The sequence below is a fragment of the Maylandia zebra genome, linkage group LG11 (assembly GCF_041146795.1).
Source record: "Maylandia zebra isolate NMK-2024a linkage group LG11, Mzebra_GT3a, whole genome shotgun sequence".
In the NCBI taxonomy this organism is placed as follows: Eukaryota; Metazoa; Chordata; class Actinopteri; order Cichliformes; family Cichlidae; genus Maylandia; species Maylandia zebra.
In genome coordinates, this window is record NC_135177.1 from 26,097,914 (window position 1) to 26,120,752 (window position 22,839).

At 37.4% G+C, this 22,839-nt stretch overlaps 2 protein-coding genes and 2 long non-coding RNA genes across 4 annotated transcripts; all 4 read right to left on the reverse strand.

The window, feature by feature from the left end:
* Window positions 1-2,230: 2,230 nt before the first annotated feature.
* On the reverse strand, window positions 2,231-3,376 carry LOC143420952 (uncharacterized). The gene is made up of 4 exons (XR_013100696.1): window positions 3,279-3,376; window positions 3,032-3,076; window positions 2,860-2,904; window positions 2,231-2,456 (listed from the first exon to the last, which is right to left on the reverse strand). It is a non-coding gene; the product is annotated as an uncharacterized LOC143420952 (long non-coding RNA).
* Window positions 3,377-3,511: 135 nt separating this feature from the next.
* Window positions 3,512-4,930, reverse strand: LOC101464784 (meprin A subunit beta-like). The gene is made up of 4 exons (XM_076889539.1): window positions 4,776-4,930; window positions 4,367-4,597; window positions 3,786-4,238; window positions 3,512-3,699 (listed from the first exon to the last, which is right to left on the reverse strand). Exons 1-4 carry the CDS (start codon window positions 4,915-4,917, stop codon window positions 3,512-3,514), a joined length of 1,014 nt encoding a protein of 337 aa, XP_076745654.1. The 5' UTR covers window positions 4,918-4,930.
* A 664-nt stretch (window positions 4,931-5,594) lies between these two features.
* Window positions 5,595-9,528, reverse strand: LOC143420900 (meprin A subunit beta-like). Its single transcript, XM_076889540.1, has 5 exons — window positions 9,484-9,528; window positions 9,352-9,436; window positions 8,855-8,972; window positions 6,155-6,330; window positions 5,595-5,854 (listed from the first exon to the last, which is right to left on the reverse strand). The coding sequence occupies exons 1-5, from the start codon at window positions 9,526-9,528 to the stop codon at window positions 5,595-5,597; spliced, it is 684 nt and encodes a 227-aa protein (XP_076745655.1).
* A 13-nt stretch (window positions 9,529-9,541) lies between these two features.
* Window positions 9,542-10,286, reverse strand: LOC112435510 (uncharacterized). The gene is made up of 4 exons (XR_003024628.2): window positions 10,195-10,286; window positions 9,832-9,850; window positions 9,689-9,727; window positions 9,542-9,567 (listed from the first exon to the last, which is right to left on the reverse strand). It is a non-coding gene; the product is annotated as an uncharacterized LOC112435510 (long non-coding RNA).
* Window positions 10,287-22,839: the final 12,553 nt, after the last annotated feature.

A 22,839-nucleotide genomic window follows, 5' to 3' on the forward strand; every position in this document is an offset into this window, starting at 1 on the left:
CTGGCAAACCTGATCTGGGCCACCAAAGGGCCATCATTCTTTGCGGTATGTGAGCCATGTGTAAGTTGTGTTCAGCCACGGGCCAGTTGTAGACACACTGCTGACCCTGTGCTGGCCCAGATGTCAGCCTGATGTGTACCTTAATCAAGCCATGTAATAACAAAATGTGCTGGAACATAATAGTGCAAAAGTAACTGTGACAGTGACATGAACTATGTCATATTTTGAATTATGACATAATTTCATAGTTCAAGCTTCTTTAGGAAGTGACTATGATCAGCAAAGATATCCTAAATGTGGCAGGTGTAGGTTGAACAAGAAACGTGATTATTAATTTTTTATAAAGAAACTTCTTTTCAAATGTAGCAGACCATATGGGAATAGTGTAATCTATATCATGGTTTAATTGTGTGCCTTTGTGGGTCTGATAGACTTAATCCCTTATACTTCCCAAGTGACATCAGCCTAGCACTCACTCATTTTTAACGAGGCAGAGAAACTTCCTGTTAAAACTTATCTACAATTTCTACACTTATTGTGAGCTCAGTGGCATGATATCTTCTTAAAAAAACATTGTTGCGTTTGAGGAAGTTCCTTATGTCTTCCCATATGTACAACATACTGTACATTCTTGCATGTAACAGTATGTTGCACCCCTATAGTTATGCGAAAAAGAAAGTAAACCACCTTTCCATTCTAAGGTTTAATCTTTAAAAAGCAAGGAAAATGCAGAAGCAGTGTATGATATGTAAAACTTTGGAATTGAAAGAGGAGTCAGCTTTATCTGAACAAACTACTTCTCTCAGCAGCCGGTTGAGTTGTGGCTTTTTTCTACACGTACCTTCTAATTGCTTCAATGATCAGGGTTTGGAGTTTGAGGCAAACTTCCATTCAACTTCTAATATTTACTGTGGCAAGCTCCTTTGAGCGCTCAGTAAGGAAGACCCATCATGGATTGATGATACCATTCTTGAGTTTAGGGTTCTGAGCTGTGAAAAAGGTTTAGGCATTCAGGGTAGCAATGTCAAGTTGTACCACAGCTATGTTTTACACTTGTAGGTGCCAACCATCTAGTCCAGGGGTGTGAACTCCAGGCCTCGAGGACCGGTGTCCCGCAGGTTTTAGATATCACCCTGTTTCAACACACCTGAATCAAATGATTAGTTCGTTACCAGGCTTCCGGAGAACTTCAAGACATGTTGAGGTGATAATAGTAAAATGAGAATGTGATCAGTTATGTTTTCCCAATATGTTGTTAGACATATGGGAATGCTTCACTGGAACATGTATTTTGGTGTGGCTGTATGCCTTCGTGTGTTTGATAGACATAATGTTTTATAAATCCCAAGTGACATCAGCCCTACCTTGTTATGGTCTGGTGTGCATAATTTGCTCACTCTAATGAGAAACTTCCTGTTAATAATTATCTACAATTTCCACACTTGTTCTTAGTGCAATGGTTGTATGCATGATATCTTTTTAAAAAGCTCATTACAAACATCAAACTCAATACTGACATTACAATAATCCAATAATCTTCTTGACCCCTTTTGAGCTAATCAACCTCCACTCTGTGTGATTTAAATCTCAGAGTGCTCTCCTCATTTATGCAAACCACTTTCTCCCCATCGTCACCTTGCCTGAGGTCCATCCAAGCCTCAATCTTCTTCTTCACCACCTCCACTGTCTAGACCCTGGGGGATTCTTTCCTAAATCGTATTGCCACTGGGATTCCATTCTGCCATCATTGGACTCTAAAACGCCAAATTAATTAATATCTCTAGTAAATTATTTTCAGTTCTTCCAAGTGATCTCTTTTTACATTCAAGCAACACACACACAAAAAACAGAGGACCAAGAATGTTTTTGATTTAAAGGTTTTATTTTATGTTTTCTTAAACATCAATACACCAACAACCAAGAAAGCACACTGTGGCTAATCATTGTAGTATATTTTTGTTCACTACATTTTAATAACGTCAAACTCATGTAGATTTCTTGTGATTGAAAATTGCAGTAAACAAAACTATCATATGATTAAAGACTAATATTAGTTAAATGGAGTTTTAAACTTAGATATAGATAGATATTTTACATACTTTTCATTTCACTTTTTGCTTGCTTTATTTAGTTTTATTCTCTATATTGTGGAGAGAAAAAAACAAACAAACAAAAATATTGTTGCAAATGATTATTTTAAAAACAAAAACTACAATGAAAAGTTCCTGCACCAAAAAAACAAATCGCTATATTAGGAAAATCTATAATAAATGAAAAATGAATCAATACACTAAAATAATAAAAAATATCTAAAATGAATCTGGCAGAGTCCTTGGTGCTGTCCATGTAACGAGTCCAGATGTGGATGATCAAGATCACATCAAGGCATAAAAAGCATCAGTGCTAGCAGGAGGGTGAGGACAGGAGAGGCCATCATACCAGGAGAGAAAGTGCTACTGCAGAAAGACAGGAAATAATTAAATAAGTCATGTATAGATAAGCTCATGATAAGTACAGAAATTCTGAATTGCTATCACTGCTTTTGTGTTTCTGCAAAATCTATGTGGGCTTCAAACTGCAACAAATGATGACTATTCTTAAACAGAGCTTTTTGTGATGAACACTATCATTGGTATAACATCTACATTTTTCATGTCCACACACATTGTTATAAACAGAACATGTTTGAGAAGATTGTTGTGTCTGGAATTGGAATTGTGGTGGGTGAGATCCTGTAAACATCAAAGCATTTCTTAACAGGTATGTTAAAACTTTTTAGCGTTAATTTTAGTGTTTCTGTTTGAAAGAAACACTTTCTATTTATTAAAAATCAGGAAATGTTTGAGAACATTGCAGTACCTGCCATCTGTTGTGTATGAGGTAGGAATCGAGGTGGTTGAGATCCTGTAAGCATCAAAGCATTTCTTAACAGGTATGTTAAAACTTTTTAGCGTTAGTTTTAGTGTTTCTGTTTGAAAGAAACACTTTCTATTTATTAAAAATCAGGAAATGTTTGAGAACATTGCAGTACCTGCCATCTGTTGTGTATGAGGTAGGAATTGAGGTGGGTGAGATCCTGTAAAAGTTAAAGCATTTTTAGAGGGGTATTAAAACTTGTTAGAGTTTCACCTGCATTAACTTTTACATCTAGCAACCACACTTATTCTTGCAAGGTGCTCAAAAATGCATGAGAAAATTGCAGTATCTCTCATCATATATATTGTTTCATATGACATGTTGTATCTTCACATGAGTTGTAATTTAATAATATGTCCTACTGTGATGAGCAGTTTCCTTTATCCTGGTCTCCAGGGGGATGTGTAATTTTTACTGTTCTTACTTGAGGACAAGGCAGTGAACTTCCATTAACTAGAGGTGTGAGATCTATTGGAATAAAGAAATTAAAATAATCATAGAAAACTTGGTTTTGATGATGTGTAAAATGATTGAAATGTTTCATACATTTCTGTTGTAAAAGTTTCAAGTACAATATATAAGTTTAGGAATGAAATTATTTAAATTTGCCTTGTGCACTGAAGATGAAAATGGCACTCCCTCCCTTGAGATAATCTCTGGATTTGATGTCTTCCAAAGATGCAAAATAATATCTACCATACAGGTTATTAGCATAGATGAGCTCATTGTTCTCATCAACAATTTGAGTTCCAACATCACGAGGTTTGCCCCAAGCAGGTACACCTGTTTATAGAAAGCATATGTAACACAGTGGTTAATAATTTAGTGAGTACATTTTTAAGCATTACTTCATGTTTCTGCAAACGTACCAGTGGTGGTGAGCAGATTTGGGTCAGTGGTGAGACTCATTTGCCTTGACATCTGTAGCTGGATGTTGGGGTTCTGATCCACCATTTGGACAGTAAATTGCCTTTGTGGGCAAGGCCATTTCAGTTGGTCATCATAGACACCAGAGACAAGATGCACATATACTCCAAAATCTGTCTGCCTTAGATATAATGCTACCCGGTAAGCATAGCCCTCACTGGAATACTGCCTTGGGCTATATATCAGGGCCGGAGTATGAGTACTGTTCCAAAATCTCTCAAAATCATTAATCTGCCAAGTTCCATCTGGACACTCGAGCTCTGATAGATTGATGTCATCAATAGAGAAGCCACCTGTAGAGTTTCCTGCTCCTTTACGAACCTCAAACTCCACCTGGAACTGCTTGGTGGCATTCAGAGGAACATGGTGGAGAGTCCAGTGAGATGTCGGTGGACCTGGAGGGAGAATTTTTAGATTAATAGGTGAATGTGACGTATGTCTTCATGACAAAATGTGAAATGTGAAACATTTATACTTCATCTGGAGAAAATCATCATAAATAATCACGCAAATGATTCATTACCACTGATCTGTCCCATGAGGTAGCGAGTTCCTGTGGAGTCCCATTCATCTTGAAACTCTCTGATCCAGATGTTAAGTTTGTCTGTCTGGCTCCCATTGTGGTAATAGTAGAACTGCAGACACTGAACATGACACTCCCTCTGGGGACTCATCCTCTTTGTCTCCAGCCAGGCTGAGTCTCCCTCCTGACCTGATTCTGTGCTAGCATACATGAAGTAACCCGCATCCTGACCTACAATACAGTTCAAAATTATCTTACATCAGATCGTTAAATCTTAAGTATCAAAAGTATTTATTATTATTGCTGGCAGCTTACTTTTGATGTTAATAATGCTGAGTTGGAAAACTAGATTTTCCATTTCAAACTGTAATAAAAACTGCAATAAAAAATGGAATATTTGAGACCTTACCTTGATTACCATTTCCACTGGGCAGATTGGTGTGGTCAGAGCTGGGACCACCATAAACACCAGTTACCATTTCCCAGCCATTGCCACTCTTTGAACAGCGGTTCATTTGACACATGGTCCCATTAGTAAAGCCACAGTACATCTTAAAGGCAATGGATGAGCCTGTAGAGATCAATTAAAAGTGCAAGGTTTTTTTTTTCAAGGAAGGTTGGAGGGAAAAGGCAAAAATTTCAACTCACAAAACTGTCATCTCAAGTGAGTGAATTGTTTCGGTGTGAGCAATTTTCTACACACATTCAGCACTTTAGGCTTAGTTAATTACTGACAATGAGCAACAGAAAGTTGATTATTGGAGTACCCGTGATATTGCTGAAATTGCAGCCTGACACATAGCAATCCTGGCATGTTGATTTTTGTATGAATTAAACAAATAGAGTGGGATTATTTGCTGATTATAAATTGGCCATAGGTGCAAATATGAGCATGGTTGTCTGTTTGTTTAAACCATTTTCAAATCATAATTGTGACTTGTTGAACTTTTCTTACAACAAATAGACTTGATCATTGTGCCAGTTCAAAAAGTGATCATAATAGATATTTTGGAATTCAATAATATATAAATTTATGGCCTCATGAATATAAGTAAAAACCCCTAGTAAAGAGCCCTACTAAGTTTAAATGCGCGTAGTAACTCTAAAAACAATATAAAACTATTTACCAATGTAAGTGTGACAAAGAAAACGGCTACTTTCTATTGGTTAAGGGCACAATATTCTCACGGTGTCCTTAGTAACTTTAACCAGTAATCCCAGAGTATTCCTAAAACTGGATGCTGGTCCCCATAATCTTTGAGCACTTACTGCATTTGTAGAGTAGATTCAGCTCCTGAACATCACTAGCACTCATTTCCACTCGTTGACCAATAAGATTCTGGAATTTGGGGTCTTTGGTGATAATTGTAGATCCATTGCCATTGGTGAAATCATCTTTGCCATAGTGCATCACGGACAAATAGTCATATGGGACTCCATGGGTGGTGCTCTCATCACTGCTGACTATTCTAAAATTGTGCTTGTAAGCTATAAAAATCATATATAAAAGCCAAACATCAGATACAGTACACTTAACTGAAAATATTTTGATAATATGAGAGAAGGTCAAATCATAAAAGGAAATATTTTGTATACTCACTATAGTGATTTCATTGATTTTATGACTCTATCTCAAATTATTAAATAGTTATGATTTTATTTTAACCATTTCAGAGTGGTTATTATATTTTTGCAGACTGCTTTATACAGCTTTAAGATAAGTATTTGAATAGAAATATCAAACAAAGACATTAACATTGTTATAATTAGTATAAGTGTTAACCAAACCCTCTAGGATGTTTTCAGAGTTAATCGTCACATAATCATCTCTGTCATATCTGGACTGTTCATGGTAGAAGCCAAGAGCATGAAGGAACTCATGTTCAACAATTGCAATGTAACCACAGCCTTTTCCAATGGAGAGTTCCTGTCCACGGGATGCTTTCCCAATGTATGACCAACATCTGAAATTAAAGGCAGAACACTGATGAATATTTGTCCCATAACTGGTTATGTATTCTGTAATTTATTTAGTGTAATCTATAAAATCACAATTAAATAAATAACAAAAACAGAATAACAGAATAACAAAAACATAACCATTCATAAAAATTTCACAGTATTCATCTTGTTCTTTGGTTAGAACTATATATCCAGGGGTGCACATACAGTGGCTTGCAAAAGTATTTGGCCCCCTTGAAATTTTCCACATTTTGACACATTACAGCCACAAACATGAATCAATTTTATTGGAATTCCACGTGAAAGACCAACACAAAGTGGTGTACACGTGAGAAGGGGAACGAAAATCATACATGATTCCAAACATTTTTTACAAATAAATAACTGCAAAGTGGGGTGTACGTAATTATTCAGCCCCCTGAGTCATCCATCCATCCATTCGCTTCCGCTTATCCTTTTCAGGGTCGCGGGGAGCGCTGGAGCCTATCCCAGCTATCATAGGGCGAGAGGCGGGGTACACCCTGGACAGGTCGCCAGTCTGTCGCAGGGCCAACACACAGGGACATACAATCATTCGCACTCACATTCACTCGCACATTCACACCTAGTGGCAATTTGGATTATCCAATTAACCTATCCCCACAAGTTGCATGTCTTTGGACGGTGGGAGGAAGGCGGAGTACCCAGAGAGAACCCACGCAAACACGGGGAGAACATGCAAACTCCACACAGAAAGACCCTGGCCTGATGGTGGAATTGAACTCAGGACCTTCTTGCTGTGCGGCAACAGTGCTAACCACCGTGCCACCGTGCTGTCCTTAGGATTAGTGAATACCCCCTGAGTCAATACTACAAAAAGATTTCCCAAGCCTTGAACATCCCACGGAGCACTGTTCAAGCAATCATTCAGAAATGGAAGAAGTCTGGCACAACTGTAAACCTACCAAGACAAGGCCGTCCACCTAAACTCACAGGCCGAACAAGGAGAGCGCTGATCAGAAATGCAGCCAAGAGGCCCATGGTGACTCTGGACGAGCTGCAGACATCTACAGTTCAGGTGGGGGAATCTGTCCATAGGACAACTATTAGTCGTGCACTGCACAAAGTTGGCCTTTATGGAAGAGTGGCAAGAAGAAAGCCATTGTTAACAGAAAACCATAAGAAGTCCTGTTTGCAGTTTGCCACAAGCCATGTGGGGGACACAGCAAACATGTGTAAGAAGGTGCTCTGGTCAGATGAGACCAAAATGGAACTTTTTGGCCAAAATGCAAAACGCTATGTGTGGCGGAAAACTAACACTGCACATCACTCTGAACACACCATCCCCACTGTCAAATATGGCGGTAGCAGCATCAAGCTCTGGGGGTGCTTCTCTTCAGCAGGGACAGGGAAGTTGGTCAGAGTTGATGGGAAGATGGATGGAGCCAAATACAGCGCAATCTTGGAAGAAAACCTCTTGGAGTCTGCAAAAGACTTGAGACTGGGGCGGAGGTTCACCTTCCAGCAGGACAACGACCCTAAACATAAAGCCAGGGCAACAATGGAATGGTTCAAAACAAAACATATCCATGTGTTCGAATGGCCCAGTCAAAGTCCAGATCTAAATCCAATCGAGAATCTGTGGCAAGATCTGAAAACTGCTGTTCACAAATGCTGTCCATCTAATCTGACTGAGCTGGAGCTGTTTTGCAAAGAAGAATGGGCAAAGATTTCAGTCTGTAGATGTGCAAAGCTGGTAGAGACATACCCTAAAAGACTGGCAGCTGTAATTGCAGCAAAAGGTGGTTCTACAAAGTATTGACTCAGGAGGCTGAATAATTACATACACCCCACTTTTCAGTTATTTATTTGTAGAAAATTTTTGGAATCATGTATGATTTTCGTTCCACTTCTCACGTGTGCACCACTTTGTATTGGTCTGTCACGTGGAATTCCATTAAAATTAATTCATGTTTGTGGCTTTAATGTGACAAAATGTGGAAAAAGTGGTTGCAGAAGGTGAGATGGCTTCAAACAAATGATGAATGCACAGAGATGTGGTGCAGAATATCCCATGAAAAACAGGTCCTTTTATATTATATAAAAGGCCCTGTTTTTGTCCGCTAGAGTGGAATCTACCGGCACCACTTTTCCGAGAATACACGCTTCTTTTGCGGTTCGGACTCTGTCTGATATTTCTTTGGAGGTGGAGGAACACCAAAGTAATTGCTTAGAGGAGCTTGCTTCGTCGACATCTTTAAGAGTTCTAAACAAATGTCTGTCCTCCTCCAGAAAATCTTATGCACGCAAACGTGCGTTGCACCTTCTTATCTGGTGCGCGTCTTTGATATTGACAGTGTATGCGCACCTGCGGACTTATGTGCACCCCTGTATATATCACAAATTAAACTAAAGGAACAAAAAGTCTAATTGAAAAATCAGCATAGTCATTTTTAGAATATTTATGCTAATTGCAGCTAAGTAGGAAATTTTATTTTTAAAAACAACAACAACAACAACAACAACAAAGAGCAGAAAAAAACATACCCATTTAACTGTTTGACAGAAATGTAATAGTCCTCAGAGTCCCTTGGTTTGAAGTCAATGCATGATTTCAATCTGAACTGGTCAAAGGCTCTCAGAATGATTCCTTTAGAATTAATGTCTACCGTTGTTGTGTTATAGAGATTAAAAAAAGAAAGAAGATATTTTAGACAACCAATAAAGGTCCTTAGCCTTGCCCATGCATTTTGCTCTAAGGCGCTAAAGCATACAGTTATAAACATTTTTTCCGGTTTTAGCAAAGGCGCGGGTGGTTACTTTGCATAACTGGATGGTACAAAACTATTCCATTAAATTAGCTCTGTGCACTCGCACATGCTGCTGTTTTCTTTTTCATTATGTGGCTTCTATGTGTCAAAAGAGTCCAGCTGACATGGGGAAAAAAATGCATTTTCCGGTATGACATCACAAAGATGTGTTCCCATAGAAATAAAGAAATAAAGATTTATTTCAGGTGTATTTGTAAGAAAACACATATTTACCAAGGTCATTATTTAAGAGGTAGGGGACTGGAGATGTCCACAGGATGTTTTCATTAATAATGGTACTCCTCTGCTTGCCTATAGGCTAAAGTATAAGAAACATGTATATTGTGACATAATGCAGTAAGTTACTATGCACACAGATGTTTTTAGAATAAATAGATTTTTTATCTTCATAACAAAGACTCACCTCCAAAATATCATCATGTAAAAATTCTAAAATACAATTTAAAAAATTAGAAACAAGTCACTAATATTCAAGTACAGTTGCATGAAGCTAAAAGAACAAAAATATCCTTATAAAAAGCTTTAGTTATAAGTAGATGTTGAACTTTACCCTTGTTTATTTCAGGAATGTCCTTCACTTCACCAACATCTACAAAAACAGATGAGGCACTTTTGTATACTGTTTTTTTTAATATTTAAAAAAAAATGAATTTCATCAAAAAAAAAGTGGAAAATTAAAAAAATAGAACTTACCCACTATTTCTAGTCCATTCTGTAAAAGTATCAAAGTAGTATTAAACTAAATGTTCCATCATTTAACATACTTTATGTAGTACTATGAATAAATGTTTTTTATTTTTTATTTTATTTTATTTTTTTACATTTTAAGCTTTGATAGAAAACACACTCCATACTTGTTGGTCAACATGCAAAATTAAAACTTTTCTTTTTGAAAAAACAAAATCATTGTCAGTAGCTGATATTTAATATTCAATATTATTGTCAAACATCTTCATCACAAAACAAACCAGACAAATAATTTAAAAAATCTCTAAGTTCTCTTTGCATATTGATATTCACAATTTCTGAAATATCACTATGCAACTAATCACTTACTGGGTTTAAGGAGAATGCTTCAGAAATTGCCATGATCACAAAAATAAAAACACATTCTTTCATCCTCATGGTGCGTCTTTGATGAAACCTAAATCAGAGATTCTACCAAGAATGAGGAAAAACAATCACAAAATAAAAAATATATAAATATTAAAGATTTATATATATCAAACTTTATGTTTGTTCTTATAGAAATATGAAACTTGTCTTTACCTTGTCCCACGCTTGTCTCTTCCTCATCTGCATGAGAAGTTGTACCTGTGACAGGAGTGTTAGAACCAGTTTTATACAACTAAAGCTACGTGCTTGACACATTAGGGAGTCATGCATATTCTATCTAGATTTGTTCCTGCTTTAGCCCACGTCATCATTTCCTGTTATCTGATGTCTGTGACATTAAAAAATCCCGAGTGTTTGCATTACTTAAAGACATTCCACTTCACACCTAATTTTTACCAGGAAAACATGAACAACAGTTGATAACAATAATAAACCGAACATTTGACTATGAACTTTTGTCTTTTACTCTTAGTGGAGAACTTTTTTTTTTCTGTGTGTAATCGATAGATGACCTAAGGTACTATATTATCTTTCCTCTGTCTCTGATGTGAAACAAATATTTTGTTGTGGGAGTTGGCTGTGGATATGGATCTCAGTCATCTATTTCATCAAATCTTCTGTTTTCTTTTATTTGTAAAAATGTTTGAAAAGAGGACTGATCAATGAAATCTCTCACCTTTGACTGTTTTCAGTTGTATAACAAGGCTTTGTCTGTCAGGCTTGGATGCTGCGATATTGTTCCATAATGGCCAACTCATTTCCCTGATGATGATACTTGAGTACAAAGTCTACAAAGATCTTTTCAGCTCCAGTTTTTGCTGACTTGTTGGGTGAAATGATCCATAGCAACTACAATGTACTTATATCCTCCATTACAAACTTCCAGATACAGATCCAGTGATTCTCTGTTCGACTTGTTTGGAGATTTCTGTTCCAGGCAGCTAATGATCACCTAATAATCCATATCTCTTTGCAAATGTGTTATTGATCACGCTGAGTGTCTGTTCTACTCTAAGATGACACTGTGGATTTTATGCGCTTGTGTTCTACATCCAGGGCTTCCAGAATATTACATCTCCTGGATGTCACAATATTCAAAAATGGAAGTTAACGAAATTAATTATCAATATAATCCACAGTTGCTTGTTGTATTTAAAAGTTAAACTTTAAAGAGTTGATTGTGATCATGACTTACTGCTATGATAAAGACTATTTAACTTAGACTCTAGGACGTTATTTCAAGGATTGCTTACTATCATAATGTCACCCTCCATTAAATCCAGGCCTGAAGGAAGATGCAGTATTACAATTGTACAACAACAACAACAACAACAACAACAACAACAACAACAAACTCTTGCTCCCAACTCTCAGTCTGATGCTTGGTCAGGAATCCCCCCCCCCCCCCCCCCAAAAAAAAAACCAAAAACAAAAAACAAACAACAAAACCTGATCACTTTTTGGTTTAAAATACACAGTATGTGATGATAAAAATGTTTAAGCAGTAACAGACAAAACCAGCTCATTTTTCTGATTTGTAATCTACTTCAAGCATGGCAAATTAACAGGGTGTAAAAAGTAAACAGTAAACGTTAGAGCAATCAGCACACAAAATAACTTGTTAATTATAGTCTGACAAATATGAATAATACGAGAAGTTTCCTTGTATATTGTGATAAAAGGATAAAACCATTTGCCACACACTGAGTAAGGACATGTTCAGCCTGGACAGTTGTTCTGTGAGGAAGCATTCAGAAATCGGCTGCTTTATCACATTTATAAAATTGAAATGTGTCTAAAAGACAATCAAACACAAATTTTTTACTGCCAGATTCTGACTAATCTATTACTGGCAAGAATCTAAACCACAACCGGCTGTTGGCAAAAACAGAAAAACAGAAAAATTCAAGCAGTATTCTAACACTTTTCAGATTCAACAAATAACACGGCTAATAACAAGGCTTTTTTTTCTTCGAGAAGTTGTAAAAAAGATACAAGTCTGTGCCTATAAATGCCCTGCTGACTAATGTACTGTGACACAATCTCTGTGCAGAAATGCAATGATAAACCAGAAATATTGGAAACTACAACGTAAAGGGTGCTTTTCTATTCTGTATGCATCAAGGCTTTTGCTTTGTTAAATTATTGAGGACCCAAATGTGGTTCTAAACATTTGGAATCAGGACTCAAACATGTACTTAGAAGTAAAGTATACATAGCTCATAAAAAATGAACTTATATGTGACTGTGAATTTTCCCAAATACAAATAAAAATCCTTTGATTGTTTTTAATCAGATCTTTTGTTCAGTCTTCACAAGTGTTTCCTGCTGGATTAAGAAGACTAACATAATAAGATAAGATAAGATAAGATAAGATAAGATAAGATAAGATAAGATAAGATAGAACTTTATTAATCCCTCGGGTGGGTTCCTCTGGGAAATTCGATTTCCAAAAAAAGCACAGCAACGACCGAAGTTACAGTTACAGAATTGTTATATATATATATATACACACACACACACACACACACACACACACACACACACACACACACACACACACACACACACACACACACACACACACACATATAAATACAGAAACAAATATAAATAAAATATACAAAGGGGATAAATAGAATAAATAGGAATAAAAAAATAAAAATACAAGTGAATTGCACATTTCAAGTATTGAGTCTATTGCACTGTTGACCATTTACAAAAAGTATTGCACAAGGTATTGTACAGTGAGGTGAAGAGGCACTACAGCTTAGTTGTTCCCTCCTTTGTCCTCCTGTTTCCCCTCCCTCTCCCCTCCAGAGAGGAGTTAAACAGTCTGATGGCGTGTGGGACAAAGGAGTTTTTAAGTCTGTTAGTTCTTGTCTTGGGGAGAAGCAACCTGTCACTGAACAGACTCTTCTGATTGTTAATGGCCGTGTGCAGAGGATGCCCAGCATTGTTCATAATGTCCAGCAGTTTCTTTAATGTCCTTTTCTCTGCCACTGTCACCAGAGTGTCCAGCTTCATGCCGACCACAGAGCTAGCCTTCCTGATCAGTTTCTCCAGCCTGGATGAGTCCCTCTTTGCTGTGCTGCTCCCCCAGCACACCACAGCATAGAAAAGTACTCCAGCAACCACCGACTGGTAAAACATCCTCAGGAGCTTCCTGCAGATGTTAAAAGACCTCAGCCTCCTGAGGAAGTACAGTCGGCTTTGGGCTTTTTTATACAGGTGCTCTGTGTTGCATGACCAGTCCAGTTTATTGTCCACCCACAGCCCGAGGTACTTGTACTTGTTGACCACCTCCACCTCCTCCCCTTCTATCTGAACCGGCAGTGGACCTCCTCTGGACCTCCCGAAGTCCACAACCAGTTCCTTAGTCTTTGAGGTGTTGAGTTGCAGGTGGTTTGTGTGACTCCATGCGACAAAGTTCCTCACCAGACTTCTGTACTCCTCTTCCTGATCATCCCAGATACACCCCATGATGGCCGTGTCATCTGCAAACTTCTGAATATGGCATAATTCAGAGTTGTAGCAGAAGTCAGAGGTGTACAGGGTGAAGAGAAGAGGGGACAGCACAGTTCCCTGTGGTGCTCCTGTGCTGCTGACCACTGTGTCAGACGTGATGTCCTTCAGCCTGACGTACTGTGGTCTGTCGGTGAGGTAGTCGGAGATCCAAGCGACCAGGCAGGGGTCCACCTCCATCCTGTTCAGTTTTTCCTGAAGCATACAGGGCCGGATGGTATTAAAGGCACTGGAAAAGTCAAGAAACAGGATCCTGACCGTGCCTTTTCCCCCATCCAGGTGTGAGTGGGCTCTGTGTAGGAGGTACAGGATGGCATCCTCCACTCCGACACCCGCCTTGTATGCAAACTGTAGTGGGTCCTGGGCATGTTGTACCTGTGGTCGGAGGAGGTTGAGGAAGAGCCGCTCTAGAGTCTTCATAATGTCAATGTCTAAAGTGTGAAACTTGCAGCTTTACTAACTGTGTGTAAAATTATACATCAAGTGAAAGTATACACTTGTGCAGACTACCAAAAATAAGAAATAAAATGAAAACCCACACACGGCCGTAAGGGGTGAACTGCACATAAAAATAAAATCCAAAATCTTAAATACAATAATAATTGTGTGTGTGTGTATATATATATATATATATATATATATATATATATATATAATTTATAGAACCTGCATACAAAGGCAAAACCTTGTTTATATTAACATTTATTTTCAGTCATATTTCACTTGTGAACCACTTCATTTGATGTTTTTACATTTCTAAACTTTATCACACCACCCTTTCGACAGTTAACACTAATGCACTCAGAATTCACAGTAGCAGCTGCCATGACACCGTATAATAACAAAAACCAATGATGCGTGTGACAGTGGTCTGTTCACCTTTCTGACACCTAAAGGAAATAATTTTATCTTGTTTTGAAACCAAGCTGTTCCACATTCTTTGAAGCAACATCCTCATTTTCACTTGTTTTGTTTTTTGCTTTTTTTGTTGTTTTTCTTCCCCTTTAGTTAAGGCATTGTATGTCTGTCTGCTTTAGAGCCATATGGTTTAGACTAGCTCAGACGTGAGGAAGGTCTCACTCAGATTTAGTAAAAATAAACAGTAAAAGTAAAATAAGGATCTATAAATATTCATCATGTTAACAGAGTTTAACATAGGTGCAAGTGCCCCCCATCCCCCCAAACAACAAAACCTGATCACTTTTTGGTTTAAAATACACAGTATCTGATGATAAAAATGTTTAGGCAGTAACAGACAAAACCAGCTCATTTTTCTGATTTGTAATCTACTTCAAGCATGGCCAATTAACAGGGTGTAAAAAGTAAACAGTAAAAGTTTACTGGGTAATCAGCATACAAAATAACTTGTTAATTATAGTCAAAGATAATACAAGAAGTTTCCTTCAAAAAACAACATAGCAATACAAACTAGGTATAAAGAGCATAAGGAGAATGTTTATTATGATAAAAGGATAAAACCATTTGCCACACACTGAGTAAGGACATGTTCAGCCTGGACAGTTGTTCTGTGAGGAAGCATTCAGAAATCGGCTGCTTTATCACAGTTCTGCTTTGTAAAATTGAAATGTGTCTAAAAGACAATCAAACACATTTTTTTACTTCCAGATTCTGACTAATCTATTACTGGCAAGAATCTAAACCACAACCGGCTGTTGGCAAAAACAGAAATATTCAAGCATTCTAACACTTTTCAGATTCAACAAATAACACGGGTTAATAACAGGGTTTTTTTTTTCAAGAAGTTGTAAAACAGATACAGGTCTGTGCCTACAAATGCCCTGCTGACTAATGTACTGTGACATGTTCTCTGTGCAGAAATGCAATGATAAACCAGAAATACTGGAAACCTCAACCTAAGGGGTATTTTTTTATTCTGCACTGAAAAAAAGGCCATGTTGGATTTATTTGATTCAATAGTGCACATTGGTTGCACACAAATGTTTTGCTTTGGCAGAAACTTAGACAAATGAGTTAATTCAACACAACTTATTCCTATTCAATAAACCTGTACATTTTGTGTTCAGAAAATGCGATTGAAACATGTTTAGATGAATTAAGTTGAGCTCTTGGAATATTTTAATCCTTCACAATTTTGTCATTTTATTTCAACACTATTCAATAACTTTTACCCCGGTACTACATGGTCACTTAAATACTACATGTTGTCTTCACATTACATAATGTTCAACAAAGTCTAGAGTCTGGTTACCATAAAAAGTGAATGGATCTGCAACAACTACAATCCTCCTATCTTTACCCTGGTTTCCAGGGCATAACCCTGAAGTGATAGGTCACCAGGGTACAGCCTGGCCAGCTCACCAGTCTATCAAGGGAGACAAACAACCATTCACACCAAATTGTGGATTTCAACCCAGGACCTTCTTACTGTAAGGAAACAGCACTAACCACCATGCCACCAATATAGGATCACCAAGGAAAGCTATTATTTCAAGGTGTGATGCAGAATTTTCTTTACATTTTCAACCTTGACAGGTTAAACCACAATAAAAAGCAATAGCATACACGTGGTGTGTGTGTAGTTGTCTGCCTCTTATAACTTCAGTGTTTTGCTGTAGTTTGAAATCTCATGTGATCTTGTTAATTTCATGAGTTCAGCAACTAACCACTCTTACTAGATTGTGTCAGATCATCTCAACAAGAACAAATTAAGTTGTTAATTTTCATATAGATCCTACTTGATTTAATTATGTTCTACAATATAGAGTTACACTTAACTTTAATGCATGAGGCACTTGTATGAAATACACGCAAGATGCTTACATAAATCCAAGAGCTGGCCAATCCCTTTTTTTCAGTCTGTATGCCTCAAGCCTTTTGCTTTGTTAAATTATCGAGGACCCAAATGTGGTTCTAAACATTTGGAATCAGGACTCAAACATGTGCTTAGAAGTAAAGTATACATAGCTCATAAAAAATGAACTTATATGTGACTGTGAATTTTCCCAAATACAAATAAAAATCCTTTGATTGTTTTTAATCAGATCTTTTGTTTAGTCTTTACAAGTGTTTCCTGCTGGATTAAGAAGACTAACATAATGGTATAGCTTGAAGACGTTTCACCTCTCATCCGAGAAGCTTCTTCAGTTCTAAGGTCAAATACCATTTGACCTTAGAACTGAAGAAGCTTCTCGGATGAGAGGTGAAACATCTTCAAGTAACTTAAAGAAGTCCAGACGCTTTTCTTTGCAAGCTTCTTTGACTACGATGACCTGGATGACTGAGAACCTTCACAGACATAATGCACTCAGAATTCACAGTAGCAGCTGCCATGACACCGTATAATAACAAAAACCAATGATGCGTGTGACAGTGGTCTGTTCACCTTTCTGACACCTAAAGGAAATAATTTTATCTTGCTTTGAAACCAAGCTGTTCCACATTCTTTGAAGCAACATCCTCATTTTCACTTGTTTTGTTTTTTGCTTTTTTTGTTGTTTTTCTTCCCTTTTAGTTAAGGCATTGTATGGTAAATGGCCTGCATTTGTATAGTGCTTTTCTAGTCCCTAAGGACCCCAAAGCGCTTCACACTACATTCAGTCATTCACCCATTCACACACACATTCACACACTGGCGATGGCAGCTACATTGTAGGCACAGCTGCCCTGGGGCGCACTGACAGAGGCGAGGCTGTATGTCTGTCTGCTTTAGAGCCACATGATTTAGACTATCCCCAATGTTAATAGAGTTTAACATAGGTGCAAGTGCCTATGCTTGACCCCACTCCCCGAAAACAAACAGAATACAAGGACAGACCACTGGCTGTAAAAATGTGAAAGGAATGAGAGATGTGCATCAGAGATAAATAAAGGCTCATGTCCATATGTGGGTTCCTGGAAAGGGGGATAATGGTAAGTGTTAATGCTGGTAATTTGCACAAACATCTCTGATGTGGTGGATGATTGTCATTACCCAGAAAAACACTGTTGAAACACCCAGATAAAATTATTTCCCTTTGTTAGAGCAAAGATAGGCATTGTTCTAGAACAGAAAGAACCCATCTGCAAACATACAAAGAGGCGACCGACTTTATTGTTTAACACAGAATAGATCTAATAGGCAAGGCCTTATTCTGGCTTTTGGTATAATTTTGAATAATAGAAATTAGAGGTAATGTTGATATGGTGAACTACCATCATTGCAAGCATTGAAATAAGTTTTGTTTTTATTTGCTGCCATTTTATTTTGTCCGCACACATTCAGTTCCAATAAACTCTGCCTATTTCTGTGCATTCAAAATGATGTTCAAAAGAAATTATTATTATCCACTGACAAAATGTTTTACTTTTTACTTTTTAATTAACATTACAGCTTTATTCTTTGTAAATTTGATAAATTTAACTGGTTGTACTTGTTATCATCTAACTTAGTACAGCAACATGTGTGTGCATCTTAACCTGACCTAACTGCAGTCCAGAAATTTGAACCACTAAAAACATTATTTTATTTACATTTTACAATAACAACAAATTTGTATAACATTTAGTAAATAATGGTTTATTTGCTAAATAAAATTATTAAAGGGATAAAATAAGCTTTTATTAATAATTATTAATGATCCAATAAAATAATGCTTCATATCAACATCATGTGCACTTATGGTGATGCAGCTTAACCTAGTTTTGTACTGAGAATTCTCAGTAGGAGCTGTCATGACATGCAACAATGACAAAAGGCATGGCAAGACAATGACGTGCTTGACTCGGGCCTATTTTCCACTCTGAAGAATAAGGAAAAGATTTTTTTTGCAGTCAAACTACCAGCATTTACGCATTCTTTTGTTCAGCACAGTCCCCAAGAGTATTACCAGCAAAGCACCCCCACAAATCATCACACCTCCTCCTCGATGCTTCACTGTGGGAACCATACATGTAGACCATCCATTCACCTTTTCTGCATCCCACAAAGACATGGTGGATGGAACTAAAGATCTCAAATTTGGACTGATCAGACCAAAGTGCACATTTCCACTGGTCTAATGTCCATTTCTTGAGTGTTTTGGTTCAAATAAATATCTTCTGCTTGTTGCTTTTCCTTAGTAGTGGTTTCCTAGCAGCTGACCATAAAGGCCTGATTCACACAGTCTCCTCTGATCAGTTGATATAGAGATGTGTCTGCTACTAGAACTCTGTGTGGCATTTATCTGGGCACTGCTAACTTGTGATATCTGACGCTGGTGACTCTGATGAATTTATCCTCAGCAGCAGAGGTGATTCCTGGTGTTCCTTTCCTCGGGTGGTCCTCATTGTGAGCCAGTTTCGTCATAGTGCTGAATGAATCTTAGGACTGCACTTGGGGACACATTCAAAGTTTTAGCAATTTTCTGGACTGACTGACCTTCAGTTCTTAAAGTAATGATGGACTGTTGTTTCTTGTTACTTAGCTGATTGGTTCTTACCATAATATGAATTCTAACAGTTGTCAAATAGGGCTGTCAGCTGTGTACCAACCTGACTTCTGCAAAACACAATTGATGGTCCCAAACCCATTAAGAAGACAAGAAATTCCACAAATGAACCCTGACAAGGCTGAGCTGTAAAGTTGAAACCATTTCAGGTGACTACATCATAAAGCTCATTGAGAGAAAGCCAAGGGTTTGCAGCAATGCCAAAAAAGCAAATGGCATCTACTTTGAGGAATCTAAAATATAAAACATATTTATATTTATTTATCAATTTTTTCTTTGGTACAATTCATATAATTGATGTCATCAGTATGTATCTACAGTGTAGAAAGCAGTGGAAATAAAGAAAAAACATTATATGAGAACGTGTGTCCAAACCTTACCACTCGATGGCAGTGTAACCTTGTTTTAGGACAGAAAACCTTCATGTTTACAGTGTCACGTGGGGCATTGTAGTTGCTTGGAAAAGCTGTTGTTGTTGTTTTTTTCTTTTAGAATTCACAAATTAACATGACCTAAAAAAGTAATATGTAACAATGTAACAAAAGTATTAGACTTCAAAGTTTTTTAAGGAAAATGACCAAGTATGAGGTACATCTGTATGTATTTGAGTATTATATCTGTAGGCTAAGCATTTAAGCCTGTAGGAGTAATTTTAACAAATAGAATGACAGTCATGTAGAAAAGTTGTACTATTGATATTCATACATATTCTGATTTTAATAGCAGAAAATGAATTATGAACAAACCATGAACAAATAAGATTTATTACCATACCATAACAGCTTTATTTATAAAGCACTTTAACATAAAACCAGGGTTCACAAACTGCTGTACATATACAAATAGCATAAACACAATAAAAGAAAAATAAGATAAAATACAATAAATAACTAAATGAATAAAATGAAATAAAACATGTTAAAACAAATTGAGCCACCCCCTTAAAAGATAGCCAAAGGCTTCAGCTAATTAATATGTTTTAAGAAGATTTTTAAAGTCAGAAAGATAAGTTTTCACAAATTACCTGAGGGGAGTCAACACCAACAGTCTGTACAGCATGAAGGACCATGTCAATAGTTTTAAATAAGGCTTGAGGCTTACAGGAATTAGCCTGCATAATAGCAGCAAAATGTTTTCTCTTAACAGTTTTCTGATATGAATTCCAGTAATACTGTAATATTTGGTATGAAAGCTGAAGTTTATCCTTCTTCCATTTACGTTCAGCTCTCCTACACTTTCTTCTGACAGCACGGGTGGCTTCATTCAGACCTGAACCCTTCAGCTTAAAGGGGGCCACCGACTGAGTAAAACCATGAGCTGAGCTCTTCTGGATCATTACATATAGAATCAGGAAGGCTGCTGTTCTGATGAAAAACAACAGAGAACTGACCAGCAGTGGATGGGTTAAAAATACCACCGCTCTGAGCAACAGCAGGAGGATTAACTTGAGTACAAGGAAGGGAAACCTCAAACAAGACAGGCTTATGGTCCAGCTCTAAGTTAAAGACCGGTAAACCGCGAGTTAAAACAAAATCCCATATTTTTGTGTAGGCACAGACACAGGTTTTGCGAGTGTACACTAAAAGAGAGTAAACTCTAGCACACAAAAAATAGCCTAAATAGCACAAACAAACACAACAGGAACAGGGCTAGATGGCAAGCCAAACACACTGGTGCCATCTTGGGCACAGGACCAAGATACTTGATAGCCATCACGTGGGAACGGCAAAGCTAGACTGTGTACAAAGGGAGGAAATTCAAGATAGAAAGTGGGCCATACAATAAGACAACATCCTCTTGGAGCAAAGAAAACTAAAAGTCAGTGCTTTGAAATGTTCTGGTCAAAACCATGACCTGAAGGGTTCTGGACGAGCTGCCCATGTCAGGAAAACACCAGCATGGCAGAATCGAATGTGTTCCTCTAGGCTGGTGACTAGGACTGGTCAATATAAATGTTTAGTTGCATTTACTGCTGCACAAAGTGGTAAATCAAATATTTAAATAATTGATCATTGCCTCAATTATTTTAAAAAAAAAATCCACATTTAGTTAGTTTTGCTTAATATACTCTGAAAACTTGCAGAAAATGAAAAAGAAAACCCACAAAAACATACGAGGTTGTTTTATGATGTATTTATAGGGGACTCTGAAAACTTCCAGAGCTGTAACAAAACATTTCCAGCAGAGGTACAGTTGGAGGTTTAAACACTGGCATGGAAAATGTGAACATGATGATATGCTGCATACAACAGTTTTCTCATGGCAATTTCAAATGATTCTAAATTCCAAGTACTAGGTGAAATTGTTGTGTTACATTTTTCTTTCTTGTCAAGAACGTCTCTTCATAACAACCCTGCTCTAAAGCATGGCCATATTCATATGATTGAGAAACAAACGCCATGACCTGAGATCATTTCTAATGATCCAATGACATGCGATACTTATCTTATCACTGCTTGTCAAGCAGAGAAGAAAAGGTCTAGTAACAACCTGTTATCTACATCAAAACAAAATCAGATCGCCGTTTGCTTTCGTGGTGTGCAAGGCAAGATGTGTCTTGTTCGGGGGAAAAAAAGAAAAAAAGAACCTAGTGGACTGTGTTGTAGAGTTTAATGGGAGCAGATACCTGCAAAGGCTCCTTAACAATACCTTTTGGCCATTTGACTGATAAGAGAATCTGAATAGTCCTTTTTGCTTCCCACACAAGTGCTAATGAGGTATAAAGACAGGCTGAAACACAAACATTTGTAATCAGATTTGCATTTCAAAAGTCTCACAGAGCTTTTAGAGCAATTTGAGGAGCGTGTCTCTCATTGAATGCAATCCTTATCACTAACTGCATTTAGGGAAGAATGGATGCTAAGGATTTAGATTTATTTATGTAGGACAGACCTTTAGACATACAAGTAAATTACCCATTGAATCAGTCAAAAAAAAAAGCAGAGCAGTAGTAAATAATCAGGAAACAGATGTTTTGTGTGTGTTGTGTGTGCATGTGAATGCGTTGTTATTGTTATTGGACTCTAACCCTCCACGTTGGATGCTGGCACTGTCAGTAGGGGCAAGATAAGAGGGATAAGACCAGGCGTTATACAGTTACAACAACAGGGGTGGGGGGTTCAATAAATGCAAAATATGTCAAATTTCATGACAATGTAAAATCCTAAATTCTTTGAATCGAAGGGATTAACTTCTTAGTCTCTTGGATTACATTGGTCAGCTTTTTTTTTCAGTTTTGCTGTTGATATATGTAATGTGTAGTTTTAATGGCAAGCACTGAGAAGAACAAAAGTGCCTCTGGAAAAACTAGAAGCCGAAACTCTTGCAGAAGCCAGGACATGTTAAGACATTGGAGTCAAAATACTTTTTGCCTCCTGGGGGAAAAAAAGAAAGAAAGAAAAAGCAAACACATGCATGAACAGACACACACACACACACACACACACTACTGTTTCTTGTGACCCCGTGTGGTCCCTCCATCTATCTGTGCATCACTCAAACACATGGAAGAATTCACTGTTGTGTGCTTTCAGAACCACTTCTCATCATACTTTGTCATAGTTTGTGTTGAAACAAGATGTTTCGCGATGAGATTTCTTTCTAGAGTTTCACT

Coding starts and splice junctions, on each gene's coding strand:
- LOC101464784 (XM_076889539.1), bottom strand. CDS start 4,917: ATGTACTGTGGCTTTACTAATGGGACCATGTGTCAAATGAACCGCTGT. Junction 4,598..4,775: donor CAGTGGAAATGGTAATCAAG/GTAAGGTCTCAA, acceptor ACTGTATTGTAG/GTCAGGATGCGGGTTACTTC. Junction 3,700..3,785: donor AAATCTGCTCACCACCACTG/GTACGTTTGCAG, acceptor TTCTATAAACAG/GTGTACCTGCTTGGGGCAAA.
- LOC143420900 (XM_076889540.1), bottom strand. CDS start 9,528: ATGAAGATAAAAAATCTATTTATTCTAAAAACATCTGTGTGCATA. Junction 9,437..9,483: donor TAAAAACATCTGTGTGCATA/GTAACTTACTGC, acceptor CTTATACTTTAG/CCTATAGGCAAGCAGAGGAG. Junction 8,973..9,351: donor CCTCTTAAATAATGACCTTG/GTAAATATGTGT, acceptor CAACAACGGTAG/ACATTAATTCTAAAGGAATC.